Here is a 13,255-nt window from a genome sequence, read left to right as displayed (position 1 = left end):
GTAAGGGTGTCTCCTGGGGTGAGCTGACGTTAGGATGCCACTCGTGTTGCTGGCTGCTGCTCAGGGTTCTGGCTGGCTGCGTGGATGCAAGCCCATGCCAGAGATTGCCCTGCAAGGACTTGTTTTGCTTTTATTTTCTCTGCAAAATGTCTGGCGAGTCCTAATGCTGTATTAGCTAAAGGAAAATAGCTCTAGGCAGAACGAAAAGATTAATTTCAGGTTTTAATACGTTTTAAATTTGAAATTTATCTGTGCACCTGACCGAGCAGCGCATGCAAACAGAGCAGCAGCAAGTGCTGTGACTGACTTTGCATCACCGAGTATTTGATTTTTCAAGTGAGGACTGAGGGTGTGCCTCCCCAGAAATCTTAGTCTGGGGCACGTCTTTCCCCATCTCAGTCTGCAGCAGGCTTTTAAAAAGCAGAACTGCTTAAACTTGCATGGTAGAAGTGTTAAAACATTTACCTTGCAGTAAGTGCGAGGGGCTCTGAGTACTTTTGGGAAATGGCTGTAGGCTGCTGGCTACCTGACTTTTTGGGGTCTTTCACCCGGAGAAGCTGGGCTCGGAGTGCTGCTTTGCTGTTCCAGTGGGAGCGGCACGTGGCATCACAGCCTGGCAGGAGTTTGTTTCCAGACTGAGGAGTTTATCTTGCTTGCTGTGTTTTCTGGTAAAGGCTGGCTGTGCTTGATGCTGGAAGCCAGTGTTGACTCTCTCCAAATGCTTTAGCAGTCGCTACTGCCTAAAGCACTTGTATACCAAGTACTTTTAAGTATTGGACTGAAATGCTGATTTTTTTGTGCTGAAAAACTTAGACTTAACATGTTTGAAAACCTGTAAAACACATCTAGTGTAGCTGCTTCGTGTCCTGATTTTGTTTATACTGAATGTGTTGCTCTGAGGTTTTGCTTAGTTTTATTTTACTCTTACCCTGCATTTATTCTGCAGAACATCTGGCTGTGAAGAGTCATTTCCACAGCTGGAGGAATCTCACACTCTCCTGAAATTTGGAGTAGCGATGAGGTTGCCTGCTGTTTACAGTGCACACATTTCTCTAACCGTTACATCTGTCCTGGGGGTATTGGGCACTGGCTGAGGAGAAGGTGGCAAAGCAGCTTGAAGGGACCCAACGAGAAGTTAGTGCTTGGCTCCAGGGGTGCTGGATGCATCTTGGAGATCCTGCCTGGCCTTGAAACCTGCTAATTAGGGTGCACTTTGCAGAGGTTATTAATGCTTGTCCAAAATCCAAGAGTCACGGTGTAGATGGAAGAAGCTTTTTTCTTCTTTTATCAGTAACTCTTTCTAGTAAGAGATCAGTTACTGAAATTCCTGGTTTTTAAGAAACTTTTGAAATGTAATTCCAACGCTTAGAGTATGGTTTGTAGTTTCTAGTGTTTTGTTTCTTATTTAAGAAATCGTTCATTGACACACTTCTCTGAATGTTTATCATCTGGGCAGCAGTTGCTGGGCTGCACAGACTTCAGCCCTGGCTGTGCCAGTTCAGGAGAGCTCTGTTTATCTTCAGACTGATAAAGCAGTCTGCAAAATAGCTCGACCGCAGCTGTACCTTCTAAAAGGTTGCACAAAACCCACCCTCCCAAAATTAATTGCTGAAACTCCCTATTGTCCATCTCGTCAGGGATCGGCACCGTCATGCTGGGCGTTTGGCTTGCAGGAGCTTGTTTGCTGGCATTGAATAAGCGGTGACTGTACTGTGATTTAATTTAGGGATGGAGCTGATTCCCCAGCCTGGGCGGGAGGGAAGTTTAACAGACTGAGTAAAACTTCTTGCTTTATCGTGGCATATTGAATATCAGTTGCTTTACCTGCCAAGCAAAGGCACTACCTGAGAGCGGAGGCTGGAGGTGCTGGGGGGATGGAGATGGGTCTGGGCTGCGTGATCTCAGCTCCCTTCAGCCTCTGAAGGGCTTTATCCAGCTGCCAGGGGCCAGGGCACAGGCCGAGGTCTACAGCTCGCCCTCATAAGGCTGGGCTCTTTTTGGGCTGAATATTGGGAAATCGAGGGACACATGCTTAAAGCACGTTGAGGGTAACCTGCAGGTCTCAGCAAGCAGGTCCCAGTCACTTCTGGGGAAGGAAATTAGCACTGATTGAGCCTTGTGATCCCCATCCCTCCTTGCTTATGCAGGTAGGGAAGCCATTGGCTTTCCCACCATTGCTCTGAGAGTCCCGTCATAAAATGAGGTATGACTTATGCAGAGTTTTGCTCTGGGTGGTAAGAGGTGGGTCCTTTCTTGAAGTCATTTATGGTTAAGAAACAGAATAAGCAGAAGGAAGTGTTTAATGCTGCTCTTTATTTGGTGGACTATGCAAGAATGAAAGTCACTATCAGAATAAGAATTTCCTGAGAGGCTAGCATGATTTTTCTGTGCCTGAGCCAGGAGTTTAAATTAAGCCTTCAGAGTCTGTGTCCATTAGCTGACATCTGACCCCCACCTCCCCTCTCTTTTACCTTCTTGCACTTAGGTTTAAATTATCTCTGAATATTATTTGCTTTTGCAAGTTCCAGGCAGGATGAGTGTTCAGCTCTTCCTTTCCTGAGAGGTCTTGAAAGGATCACCTGTTTCATGTTGTACTAATTAGTTAATGGGGAATATTGCTGTTCTGTTTCCACTGGTGTGAACAAACTGTTGAAATTCAAAAGTGAGTTAAACCAATCTAGCGGGTTATGGTCTCAAATGTGCTCTAATCCTGGAGTAGTTGCTCTGCTAAAACCAGAAATGTGCCAAAACGCAATGTTTAGGAGAAGTATTTGGCAAAGAGGCTTTTAAGGACTGATTCATTGGTGCCTTGAGCAGTATTTTATCTGGTTTCTACTCTGCCCTGCAGATTGTAAGTGCTCTGTAGATACATGTAATAGAGTTGGAGCAGCGAGGAGATCGGTACGCCATAGCTGTGAGTCTGCAGCGTGATGGGCGTGTGAGTGTAGCTGCAAGGTCTAGCAGGCAGCTGCTCTCCTTGAAAGTCAGCACTGTCCCTGCTTTGACCATCCATCCAATCCACTTGGCCCTGGTCTTCCACGTCAGGAGCCTTCAGAGAAGACTGTAGGTCTGCAGAAAGCTTTCTGTGCTTCTCCCTTCCATTTGAGTCCCAAACCAGTTTTACGTTTCCATCTGTTCAGCCTTCTCGTAGTAAATGCTGGGTCAAGAGAGTAAGCAAACATCCAGCTACTGTACTCCAGGATTGCATGTCACCCCTTAATGTGCCTCAGAGGCAGCTCTGGCTCATAGTCCTTCAGCGCTGGATGGGGATGTGTTGGGGGGGACTGCACCAAGGACTGGGGAAGCTTATTTTTCCCTCCCATGTGCAGCTGGAGTGAAGGCATTTGTGTTACTCTGACTTCTGCTCCCCTCCAGCCTTTGGGCAATTGATATCATGTGGCTGAGCATCCTCAGCTGCTTGCTATCATTCTGTTTTCTGTATCTGTGAGACAGATTTGTGTGCTCAAATCCCTACAAATTTCTGCGTCATATCCCCACCTTTCAGTATTCTGGATGCTGCCCTGAAGGACGTGGCTTTCCTGGGCTTTTAGCAACGGGCTGATTCTTATTTGATGCGGTGAGTGGGTTTGGTGCTGATTTGGGGTTTTCTGTGGATACTGGCTACAGCTCAGTTCTGGGTCAAGGTGCTGAACATGCTGACCATTACCCAGGCCTGGCTGCACCCCAAAAAGCCTCCTTGGCTCTGCAGGGGAGTCAGAGGCATGTGAATTGGCTGATAGATCAGCAGTTGTTTTTAATAAGGATTTAAGGTAATTGAAGCTAGTGAATCTGGTTCTGTCTTCAAGGGAGAGAAAACACTTTGACCAGCATGCAAAAAGTAAAGGATCAGGTTGTTCAGGCTGTCCATGGATGTTGGGGCAGCAGTTAAAGTCTAAGCAGAAGGCATAGGAAAACTGGTTTGCTGCGGTTATTCCCATACAGTTGGAGTGACACTGCCCCTGTGCAGCCCAGATCCCTGCTGGGCATCTACCCAAATGCTGTTCAGAAAAATCTCTGGCATCGTCCTACCCAGGTCTGGCTAGAAATTGGGTCTTTAACCTGGACCTGCTGGAGGAAAGTGCGTGTTTGAAGGTGGATAACCCATAGAGACATGCCTCCAAATCTGGAAAGAGCCACTGGCAAGCCAAGTGCAGTGACTAACTCCAGCATATGTCTCTGCTCCTGATGGATTTGACAGATTCTTCCCCCGCAGCAGCGGTGAGTTGTGTAACAACAGGAGCAAAATCTCACAGACTGCTCCCAGGTGAAAATTAGTGTAGCAAGGAGCCCGTCTCTCCCAGCATGACAGTTTGAAGGATTTGAAAGAATACAAAGCAAAATCCACTAATGGGACTTTTGCTGATTTAGAGATGCTTCAAAAACAGCAGCTGGAGGTAATCCCTATATGGGATTGGGAAGAAGTGAGCCGTAAGGTGCCTGTGCAGTAGGAATTGCTATCTGCGGTCCTGTGTCCTTTCCCTGTGATGCAGCAAGTGGCTGTATAACAGCTGGGGGGCTACACAACCAGCATGGACGAGTCAAAGTGTGTACTCTGTACTGGATGTACTGTGTGAGGAAGCTGGAGAATTGGGAGGTGGGAGGTAGTCAATTCAAACAGCGAGATAAGCTTGAGAAAATCAGTATTAAAATTGAATTTGTGTGTAGTTCGTCCTTGGCCTGATGAGGTGGGTTGTTTGGTGCTGTGCAAGGATGAGGAAAGCTGGATTAATAATGAAATAAAGCTGGATTTGGGTGTTTGCTTTGCAGGTGTTACAGCCCAGTGCTGTTCCATAGTTAGAGCATTGCAGATCTTGAGAGCAGAGCTGTAGTTTCATCGGTGTTGAGCCTGATGTGCATGAGGCTGGGAAAGCTTGGTTGAAGGGAAGAGCCACAGATGAGAGATGCAGCTACTCTCCAAGTGTGGCACTGCAAAGAATACCTGCTCAAAGCTTTGCATGCCCCTTTCCTCCCAAGGCAGGGGAAACAGCTAACTGAGTCGATAGGAACACCTCCATGTTTTGCGTGCGTGAGCACCACGTTCGTGCAAAGAGCAGCAGCAAAGTAATTTCTGAGGAACAGTGGTTTGTAGCAGCATCACGCTGTTGGCAAGGTGTTAGACACTGCAGCGGTGCAGTCTCTGCGGATGCAGTAGCATCTCCTAATCACTGCTCTTATCAGGATGACACCTCTCACCATGTGGAAAGACAAAAGCGTAGCATAGGTCTGGTTTCAGCCTGTGCCTCTGACGGATGACTGGAAGGTAATTGCCAAATAAAAGTTTATGTGCTTTCAGCAGCCTGGTGTTTGCTAATAACCACACGTAACGAGTGGGTGCTGTCTTGGAGGAATTTGATGAACAAAACATTGTTTGAAGCACACGAACTGATTATGAGCAGGAGAGGATGGAGTGCATGATAGGTTTTCATTTACAGGCCATCAATCTCTAAACTTCCCTGCCTCTCCCCAAAGTGGTGGTAAATATTTATCTTGGAGGACTCATCAGACCAAGCCTGTGCACCGCAAGCTTTCACTTCCTCCTGTTGCTGTCAAGTTTGAAGATGTTGTCTGTTAAACCCCAAAGGCTTTGCTTGGACTGGACCAGAAAAAGGAGCCAGCAGAGCTGCTGGGTGCACCTGATGATGGGGTTTGGGGCAGTATACATGCCCTCTCCTGCCTGGAAGCATTTCCAGATGCAGCAGGAGCCTAGGGCTGGCCGGTGCCTGTTGGAGGAGGGTTCCTGCAGTGTCAGGAGATCCCTGTAGCATCCTCTGCAGCATCCCAGTCACTTGGGAAGGAATGCAAAGAAAACTCAGGCTTTCATCCCTCACCAGTGACTTGCTTCCCTCACTGCTTTGCCCTGAGCAGAGTGGCTGCTCTGGGCTGCCCCAGCAGCTCCGGAGCTTGCAGAGCCATGCCGGGATGGGCATGATGCTGCTGGCCCCATGGAGGGGGTTTGCGCGGCCATGGGATAGAAGCCCTTGCAGCAGAGGGCTAGAAAGGACTTTGTGGTGACAGAGATTCATACATCTTGCAAAAGGAGCCGAGGGGGATGAATGAGGCAAGGGAAGCAGGGGAGCACGGACGGCTACCCCATTCTCTGATGCAGCTCTTGGCATGGCCTAGCCCTACCTGCAAAACAGGGAGGAAGAGGAGGATGGGGTGAGCCACAGGAAGCCTGGGGGCTGGATCCCACGTCAGCTGAATCACCAGGATTCCCTCCAAATTAGTGAGGTGGCTACGTCAGTGCTGTGTGCCACAAGCCCTGGGGGCTCTAACACTTGCTGTGGGTTGCCGGGGGACCGAGGGCCTGATTGTCCGGCTCGTTATTCCTAACGCAAGACTGATATGTGCTCGGTTAGTGGTCAGAGACAGGCGGGTTTTGAAGTATTTTTAATTAGCTAGTGCTGATTGACTTGCCTTCTCATGTCTGGAGCCTTTGTCATGAAAAAGCAGCAAAACCACAGGTTCCTCTGACACGGGGAATACATCTGGGGTGAGTCACTGCTCCAGACGAGGCCTAGCTTGCTCTTTTTTTTTTTTTTGATCGGATGGAAAAAGGACAAATTAATACCTTTTTGTTGACACTTCAATGTGTCTCAGCGTTTGCCTGTTTGAGTAAACAAATTGATGCTGTTAATCAGTCAGTTGTAGAGATACTAAAACAGGGCGGGTCTGGGAGGGACCGAGCGTTTCAGCTTTCAAAGGAACACGGAGCTGCTAAGAAAGCAAGTTCTTCCATTTGGATCAGCAGCAAATTCCATCTCTGTTTCTGTTGGAAGTGTTCAAGTGGCTGTCGGGAAATATTTGGTTGCCGTGTGCTTTCAAAATTGAATTAATCCTCCAGCTTTCAAGGAGATGTGCAAATACCTGAATGCTCCTTCCCCCCCGCCCCGCCCCCTGCCATTTTCCACCCATCCTCTGTGCAGGAGGCAGCTCCTAGGGCTTCCCCTCTTGGGGAAGAGTCTTGGGGACTTTTTCTCTGGGATTGAGTGTTTTTAAGTTTCTGTCTGAGCAGTTAATCCACCAAAAATGTCCTGGTTAGCTTCTGGCACTTGTGCTGGAAGTGCTGAGCGGAGGCATCCCACCGGTGACGGTCCCCGCTGCAGTGGCATGTCTCCAGGTGGCTTACAGCTGTTAAAACACACGGGCTGAGGCAGCTTTATTGGACCTGCCCATATTGCAGTTCTGTCTGGAGAGCAAATAAACTAACCCCGATTCAGTGACTCCAGCATGTTTAGAAGCTATAAAACTTGTTTGTAAAGAAACTTTATACAGCCCCTCTCTGGGACTGTTGATACTTGAAAACTTGAGATGCACTTAAAACAGCTCTGATCTGCAGCACAAAGTGAAGTCTTCAGAGGACAGGAACAGGCTGCACTGTCTGCCAGCCACTCTCTTCTGTGAAGCTGCTCTTGTGCATCCATGTGTTACGGAGCTGCCTTTGCTTTTCTTCTATGGGGTGAGGGATGAAGGCAGGAGCCAAAAGGGATCTGGAGCAGGAATTACTTCCTTATACACTCTGTTTATGTGTGCATTGACCGATGGACCATCTGTCACCAAGGTGTAAAATGGGTGTGGGATCACTAGCTGACTTCTGTCTCTTTTCCCCTTCTTCTCTCTTCCTCCCTCTAAAATGGGTCTTTAAATGGGAGTTTGTCTCTGGCTGTCATTGAATGTCCTGGCAGAGACTTTGCTCGCGGTAGAAGTGAATGTGATGTGGTGAGGCGTGAGCAGTGTGGTGCTGCGTCCCCACAGGACTTCGAGTGAGGCAGCTGATGTGTGTGATCCCTATGCCAGTGTGATAAAAGGGCTTTTTATGTCCATGAAGACAAAGCCTCTTGTTTAAAAATGCAACTGAATGAAAAACATGATTCTGAATGCCTTAGACTCAGCTATTAAAAACAAACAACCCCCCCCCCCCGCCAAACACACAACAAAAAACTGAAGCTCCCCTGCCCCACAGCCCAGTGTGCCAATGTTGATGTAATACCTCTCCATTGCAAAAAAACTGTAAAATTGCTTTGGGAGCTTAGCAGTGCCTGTCAACTTGTAACTTTGTGGCCCACTAACCTTTTCATATACAGCTTTGTTATAATATAACATACTTACCCCTTCCCAGACAGCTATGACAAGGTCATGTGTCTGCTTTTTCTCTGTTGGTTCAAATTCTCCCTCTTTCCTCTCAAGAAGAGAAACAGAGAAGGAAGAAATGATATGAGAACTGAGAGATAAACCTGTTTTACAGACTTACTGACTGAGCTGAACAGCAGAGGGGCTGGAAGGGAAAATTTTTTTTAAGTGAAGACCCACACAAACAACTGTAGGGCACATCCAGAGCATGTTATTTCCCTGATAATGTCAAACAGCAGCTTTTTTTTAAAAGCGTTCTTAGCTTATGGTGGGGTTTGCTGCTTGTTTTGGTGTTAAAGATGTTAAAGATAGTTGGTGGCAAATTAAATGCCAATGAAGTGGTTAGATGATGCTTTTGGAAATCTCTTTTCAAGGGAAATCCTCATGGTTTGAAAATAAATTGGTGCAAGTGAGGATTAGGAAGAAGGTAGAACTTGTGGAGGAGGGTTGGCTGAATTTTCAGTCTGTAGCTCAGTCTCTCCTGCCTGGCAGCTCATGCTGCCTGCCTGTGTAGCCAAAACTGTTCCTGATAGTGTTCCCCAAGTGTTTCTGCCAGTTGTGAAATCCACCTCCTGTAGCATGCACCAAGCTTGCTCAGAGCTGACTTTCTTGCTGAGCAACTCCTTTTATCCCGTGGAAATAACAGCCAGGTTTTGGTGGCACTGAGGCTGGGGCTGCTGGGGCACCCGGGCTGGGAAGGGGCTGCTGCAGGAACGGGGGTAGCTTCCAGACTGGGCATCCAGAAAGATGGGCTGCACTGCACACAGCATTCCTGCATCTTGCAAGAACCTGCACGGTAGCATTTCCTTGGTTGACTAATCTAATTTGTAATCTGTGAAACAGTACAAAAAAAATCTACTATGGTGCTTTTTTTTTTCCCCTCTGTCGGTCTGATACAGCTTCGCGATTCCTCCCCCTGCCCCATTCTTGCAGTACGAGCCCAATGATGAAGTTGGCTGTCTTGCTGTTGATGGCTTTTAATGACTGTTAAACATCTTGTCATGTCCACTGGCAGCTCTGCAGATGCTGGGAGGTGGGGTGTGATGAGCTTTCCTTCATGTCTCTCCAGTGATGCAACTTCTTGTTGACTTTCTCTGCTGCTAGCACCTGTCTGAGCTGCTTTCCCAGGCTGCCACACCTGCACATCACTCTCATCTCTAACGACTTCGTTCTTTCCAGACTGAATGAAGTGTTACAGAAAATGAATATTTACAGCTACAGGCAAACTTGTGTTCTTAAGCTAACAAGTGCTTGTGAAGGCAGCTGGGAGCCTCAGACAAAAGAGGCTTGCTGATCAGAGCACAGACATTTGTGAAACTGAGCCTCTCGCTTGAGCAGCAAGCCAGCGTGTTCAGGATCCTGCCTTCTGACAGTCTGTAAATCTGAATTCACCCCTCATCCTTTTGCTTACAGAGGAGGCAGCATCTGTCTGTTCCCATAGGCAGAGGAGGAACCTTTTATTTCTCAACTTACAGCAATTGTAGCTAACAAAGCGGGAGCTGGAAGATCTTGGGATGCAAATCGCATTTCAAGTTGCACTGAGCCTGCCCAGATCCCCAATTTCAAAGACCCTGAGCTAGAGCCAGCATGTGTGCTAGAATGTGCTCATCAGTGCCTACCTTTTTGTTCGTGCACAGCGATTGCTCTGTTTGCATTGTCCCATCAGTTGCTGATCTCTCTTGGTTGTATTGGCCAAAGTGCCAACAGGGCATCTGATGCTGCTGTCACGAATGTCGTGGGAAGGGGATGTGGGCAGGTCACTGGCCTTTTCTTTATGGTGATACCTCCTGTCCAGGCTGGCCGGGTGGCACCTAATCAGTACTTGGAAAGGAGGATTATAGCAGATGGGTGTAGGAACTGTATGCTTCATCCTCTCAGTTTCTTAACTCCAAGCAGATCTGCTCAAAGCAGAGTTTCTGCGTACTCGGGGTTTGAGCGTGGCTGATGCCTGCTGTTCTGCACTTGCTTGCGGTGTTCCCGCTATGCCTTGCTCAGGAGGGTGCAGGGGGTCAGTGGCAGCGCAAACAGCCTGTTGCTTACATGGTTTATTGAGAGACTGACTCTGGGGAAATAGGCAAGGTGTTTATTCAAACGGTTTTCTTGTAGAGAAGTGGACTGTTTCCTTTTTGGAAACAGTATCAGGTATACTACTTTGTGCAAAAAGACCTTTTTCAGGTACTGTTCAGAATCCTTATTATTTGGGTTTGGTAACTGTGTGCTCTTGGGGGACAGACAGAGCATTCAGTATCTCTTGCATTAATATTTTAACTCTGGATTCTGATTTTGTTCAAAGTTGTGGAAAATCCCTGGAGACGTGAGCTTTTCTGACCTACAGAGCACACTGGTAGCAGGTACCTTAATGTGTGCAGAACAGCATAGCCCATAAAATAAATACACAGAGCTAAATATTAACAAGGCTATTGGGATTTTTGACTTGTTAAGGAGTGCATTTCCCATTTTCTGAGTTTCACATGTCTGTCTTCTTAGTGGAAAGATAAACGTGGCTTCAAGAACTGTAGTGACCTTGGTACTGATTGTTGCTATACTGCTGTTCAAAACTGCATGCATTTGAATGCAGCCTGGTTTCATACAATGTCCTTTTTCTCTCTTTAGGTACTCCCTAAATTCATGAGATGGCCAACACCATGCAAATCTCCAAAGATGAGCTGGAGGAACTCAAGGAGGCCTTTGCCAAAGTTGGTAAGTCACAGTGACGAGGGCACCTTGCTCCTGCCTCCTGTATGTTTGAATGGATTTATCCCACCCCTGTGTGCAGCAGTGCCAGCAGCATGTGGGCACTCTGCTGCTCTCGTGATCTTCTCCATGCCAAGGAGTCCCTTGGCAGCCTTGTTGCTTCTGGCTTGTCACTTCTAGCTGAGGAGCACAAAGGAAGGGACGTGGGCAGTCTGGCTGTCGGTGAGCACTGGCAGACAGCCTTGCTCCGTTGCTCCAGGATGGGCTTTGTTGGTTCCTGATGGCAGAAGAAATACCCAAACAGGTATTGCATTACTTTGGCCCGGGCAGCACTTCAGGACTTGCACAGTGCTAGGTTCTGATGATGCTGGTTTTGGCAGATTGGCTGAGCCGTGCAGATGGTAAACATAGGTGCTATGTTTCTGGTTTGTACAGGTGCATTTGAGGCACTGTGTTTGCTGTGCTTGTAGGCAAAAGCTAATTAGTGTCTGTTTACCTGGCCATTATGGAACAACTTGCAGTGATAACAAAATGCTTTGCGGCTGCAGTGCATGTGCATGGCCCTCTGGTGGCTCTATTCCTTTGGTTCTCGCCTCCCTAACAGCCTGCGATGCTCGAGGGGTTGTACAGCCCAAGCTGCTCTGCCTGCCTTCCAGCTTTCCCTCTGCTCTGGCATTGCAGAAGCCTCTGGCAGGCTGCTTCAGGAAGCTGAAATGGGCAGAAAACTGATATCATGGAGAAAATTGTTTTCTGCTGGTTTAGTTTCCTGATACAGCTTACTGGAGGATCAGAGAAATGCCAGGGAGGGGCAGGATGGGAGCTGGACCACAGCAGTGTGGACTGAGGTCAGCGTAAGCAGCTGGGGAACCACACCCGGGACTGGCACCAGCCGGGAACAAATTGCACAAGTGATCGGAGCCAGTGTTTCATTTTCCTAACTGGACATCTGCATCACTTGAGCATGGCTATAAACACAAATAAGTAGTCAGCTCACATCTGTATCAGGTAACCTGCCCTCTAGAGCAGGGTGGCTCTTAAAACTCTCACTTGCTCTAGATGTGCAATCTGCAGAGAGAAATACGGATTTCACAGAATCACAGAATGTTAGGGATTGGAAGGGACCTCGAAAGATCATCTAGTCCAATCCCCCTGCCGGAGCAGGATTACCTAGATCAATTTCAAAGACAAATGATTCTCATGGAGCAGTATTCCCTGTTGGGACTTGAAGCAAGTTGACTTTTAGGCAGTTCCCTCTCCTGTCTCGCTCTTCCCGAGACTTTTCCAGCAGGTGGAAGTGAGTTGCCGCAGAGGGAGACGAGTGACCATCATGCTTCTCGCTGACTAATGTGCCTCTGAGTGTAAACCTTAATAAGGCTGGAATGCAAGCAGCCCATTCTGTCCTTAGGATCACTTAAAATGATTAACTTAGCTGGAATGTGGTGGCTTTTTGTCATTAGTGTGGGGGGAAATTATTGAGATTAGGTTGACTGGCTGCCTTTGCACTGGAAACACAGAGAAATCAGAGTCAAATCCTGGTTTGTTTTAGGAAACCAGCTCACCCTGCTCAGGAGGTGGGTCCCTGTTTGGTTTCATATTATAAAAGCGGTATCAAAACTGAGAAATGTAATAATTAGCCTGGACATACCCACAAGTGAGATGGGATCTGCTAGTCCTTTTCAGCTGTCTTCTATTTTGTGTGCTTTAGGCATGGTACAGCCTGCAAGCATTGCTGTGGGACTCGCCTGACAGGAGTGTCTTTATTATTCTCGTGCCTTGTATTCTTGCCTAAAGGAGCCATATTTGCCCTGAGATATAGAACTGGTCGCTAAATGGGTGACTAACTTTCACTGGGAACTTCTAATGCCATCTCTAGTGAATGGGAAGAAAAGTTGACTAAGGCTGCTATTTTAAATGAAGCCTTTCTTGCATCTCTGAGCTTCCTGGAAGACTTGAAACGCAGCTGAGAAGCATGGTTATAGCCAAACTCAGCTAGTTGGCTTCTAGGATGTCACAAAGGAGATGTGGGGAGGAGGAAGCGTCTCACAGGGTGGTTTCTGCTCACCAAGACGTGCCCCGCTCCAATGCGTGGCTGCATGGGCTTCCTGGAGATCTGCTTCAACTCTAGCATGGGGCGAGTTGCTGCTCTGGATGTGTAGGTTGACGGGACTTTAAAGGTTTGTGACCAGCTTTTCTGTATGCACCTGAACCAGATCGAGACATCTGGTGATGCTGGAAGGCAGTGAGGTGTGTTACTATGTACTTTGTCACCACTTGCCTTCCATGCCGCTTGAAGGTATCCCCTCTCTCCCATGCAGCTGGTGTGCTGTTTGACAGCCAGCAAAAGGCAAGAGTCCCATAGACTACCTACTGCTTACTAGAAGCAGTCCATAGGTGAGAAACCATGGTTTAAGGTTAGCACTAAAGTCAGCTA

At 47.7% G+C, this 13,255-nt stretch overlaps 1 protein-coding gene across 2 annotated transcripts in view; it reads left to right on the top strand.

Annotated features, from left to right (window-relative positions):
• Positions 1–13,255, top strand: part of PLS3 (plastin 3) — a 52,555-nt gene that overhangs the window by 19,451 nt on the left and 19,849 nt on the right. For both annotated transcript variants that reach the window (XM_068411951.1, XM_068411952.1), the window contains exon 2: positions 10,744–10,830. In XM_068411951.1, the coding sequence (XP_068268052.1) occupies positions 10,764–10,830 (67 nt within the window). In that variant the 5' untranslated portion in view covers positions 10,744–10,763. The remainder of the gene's footprint in view (positions 1–10,743; positions 10,831–13,255) is intronic.

The sequence above is a fragment of the Nyctibius grandis genome, chromosome 13, assembly GCF_013368605.1.
Source record: "Nyctibius grandis isolate bNycGra1 chromosome 13, bNycGra1.pri, whole genome shotgun sequence".
Lineage (NCBI taxonomy): Eukaryota > Metazoa > Chordata > Aves > Nyctibiiformes > Nyctibiidae > Nyctibius > Nyctibius grandis.
The sequence above is the reverse complement of the archived record's forward strand: the minus strand, read 5'-3'. Positions and strand labels throughout refer to the sequence as shown.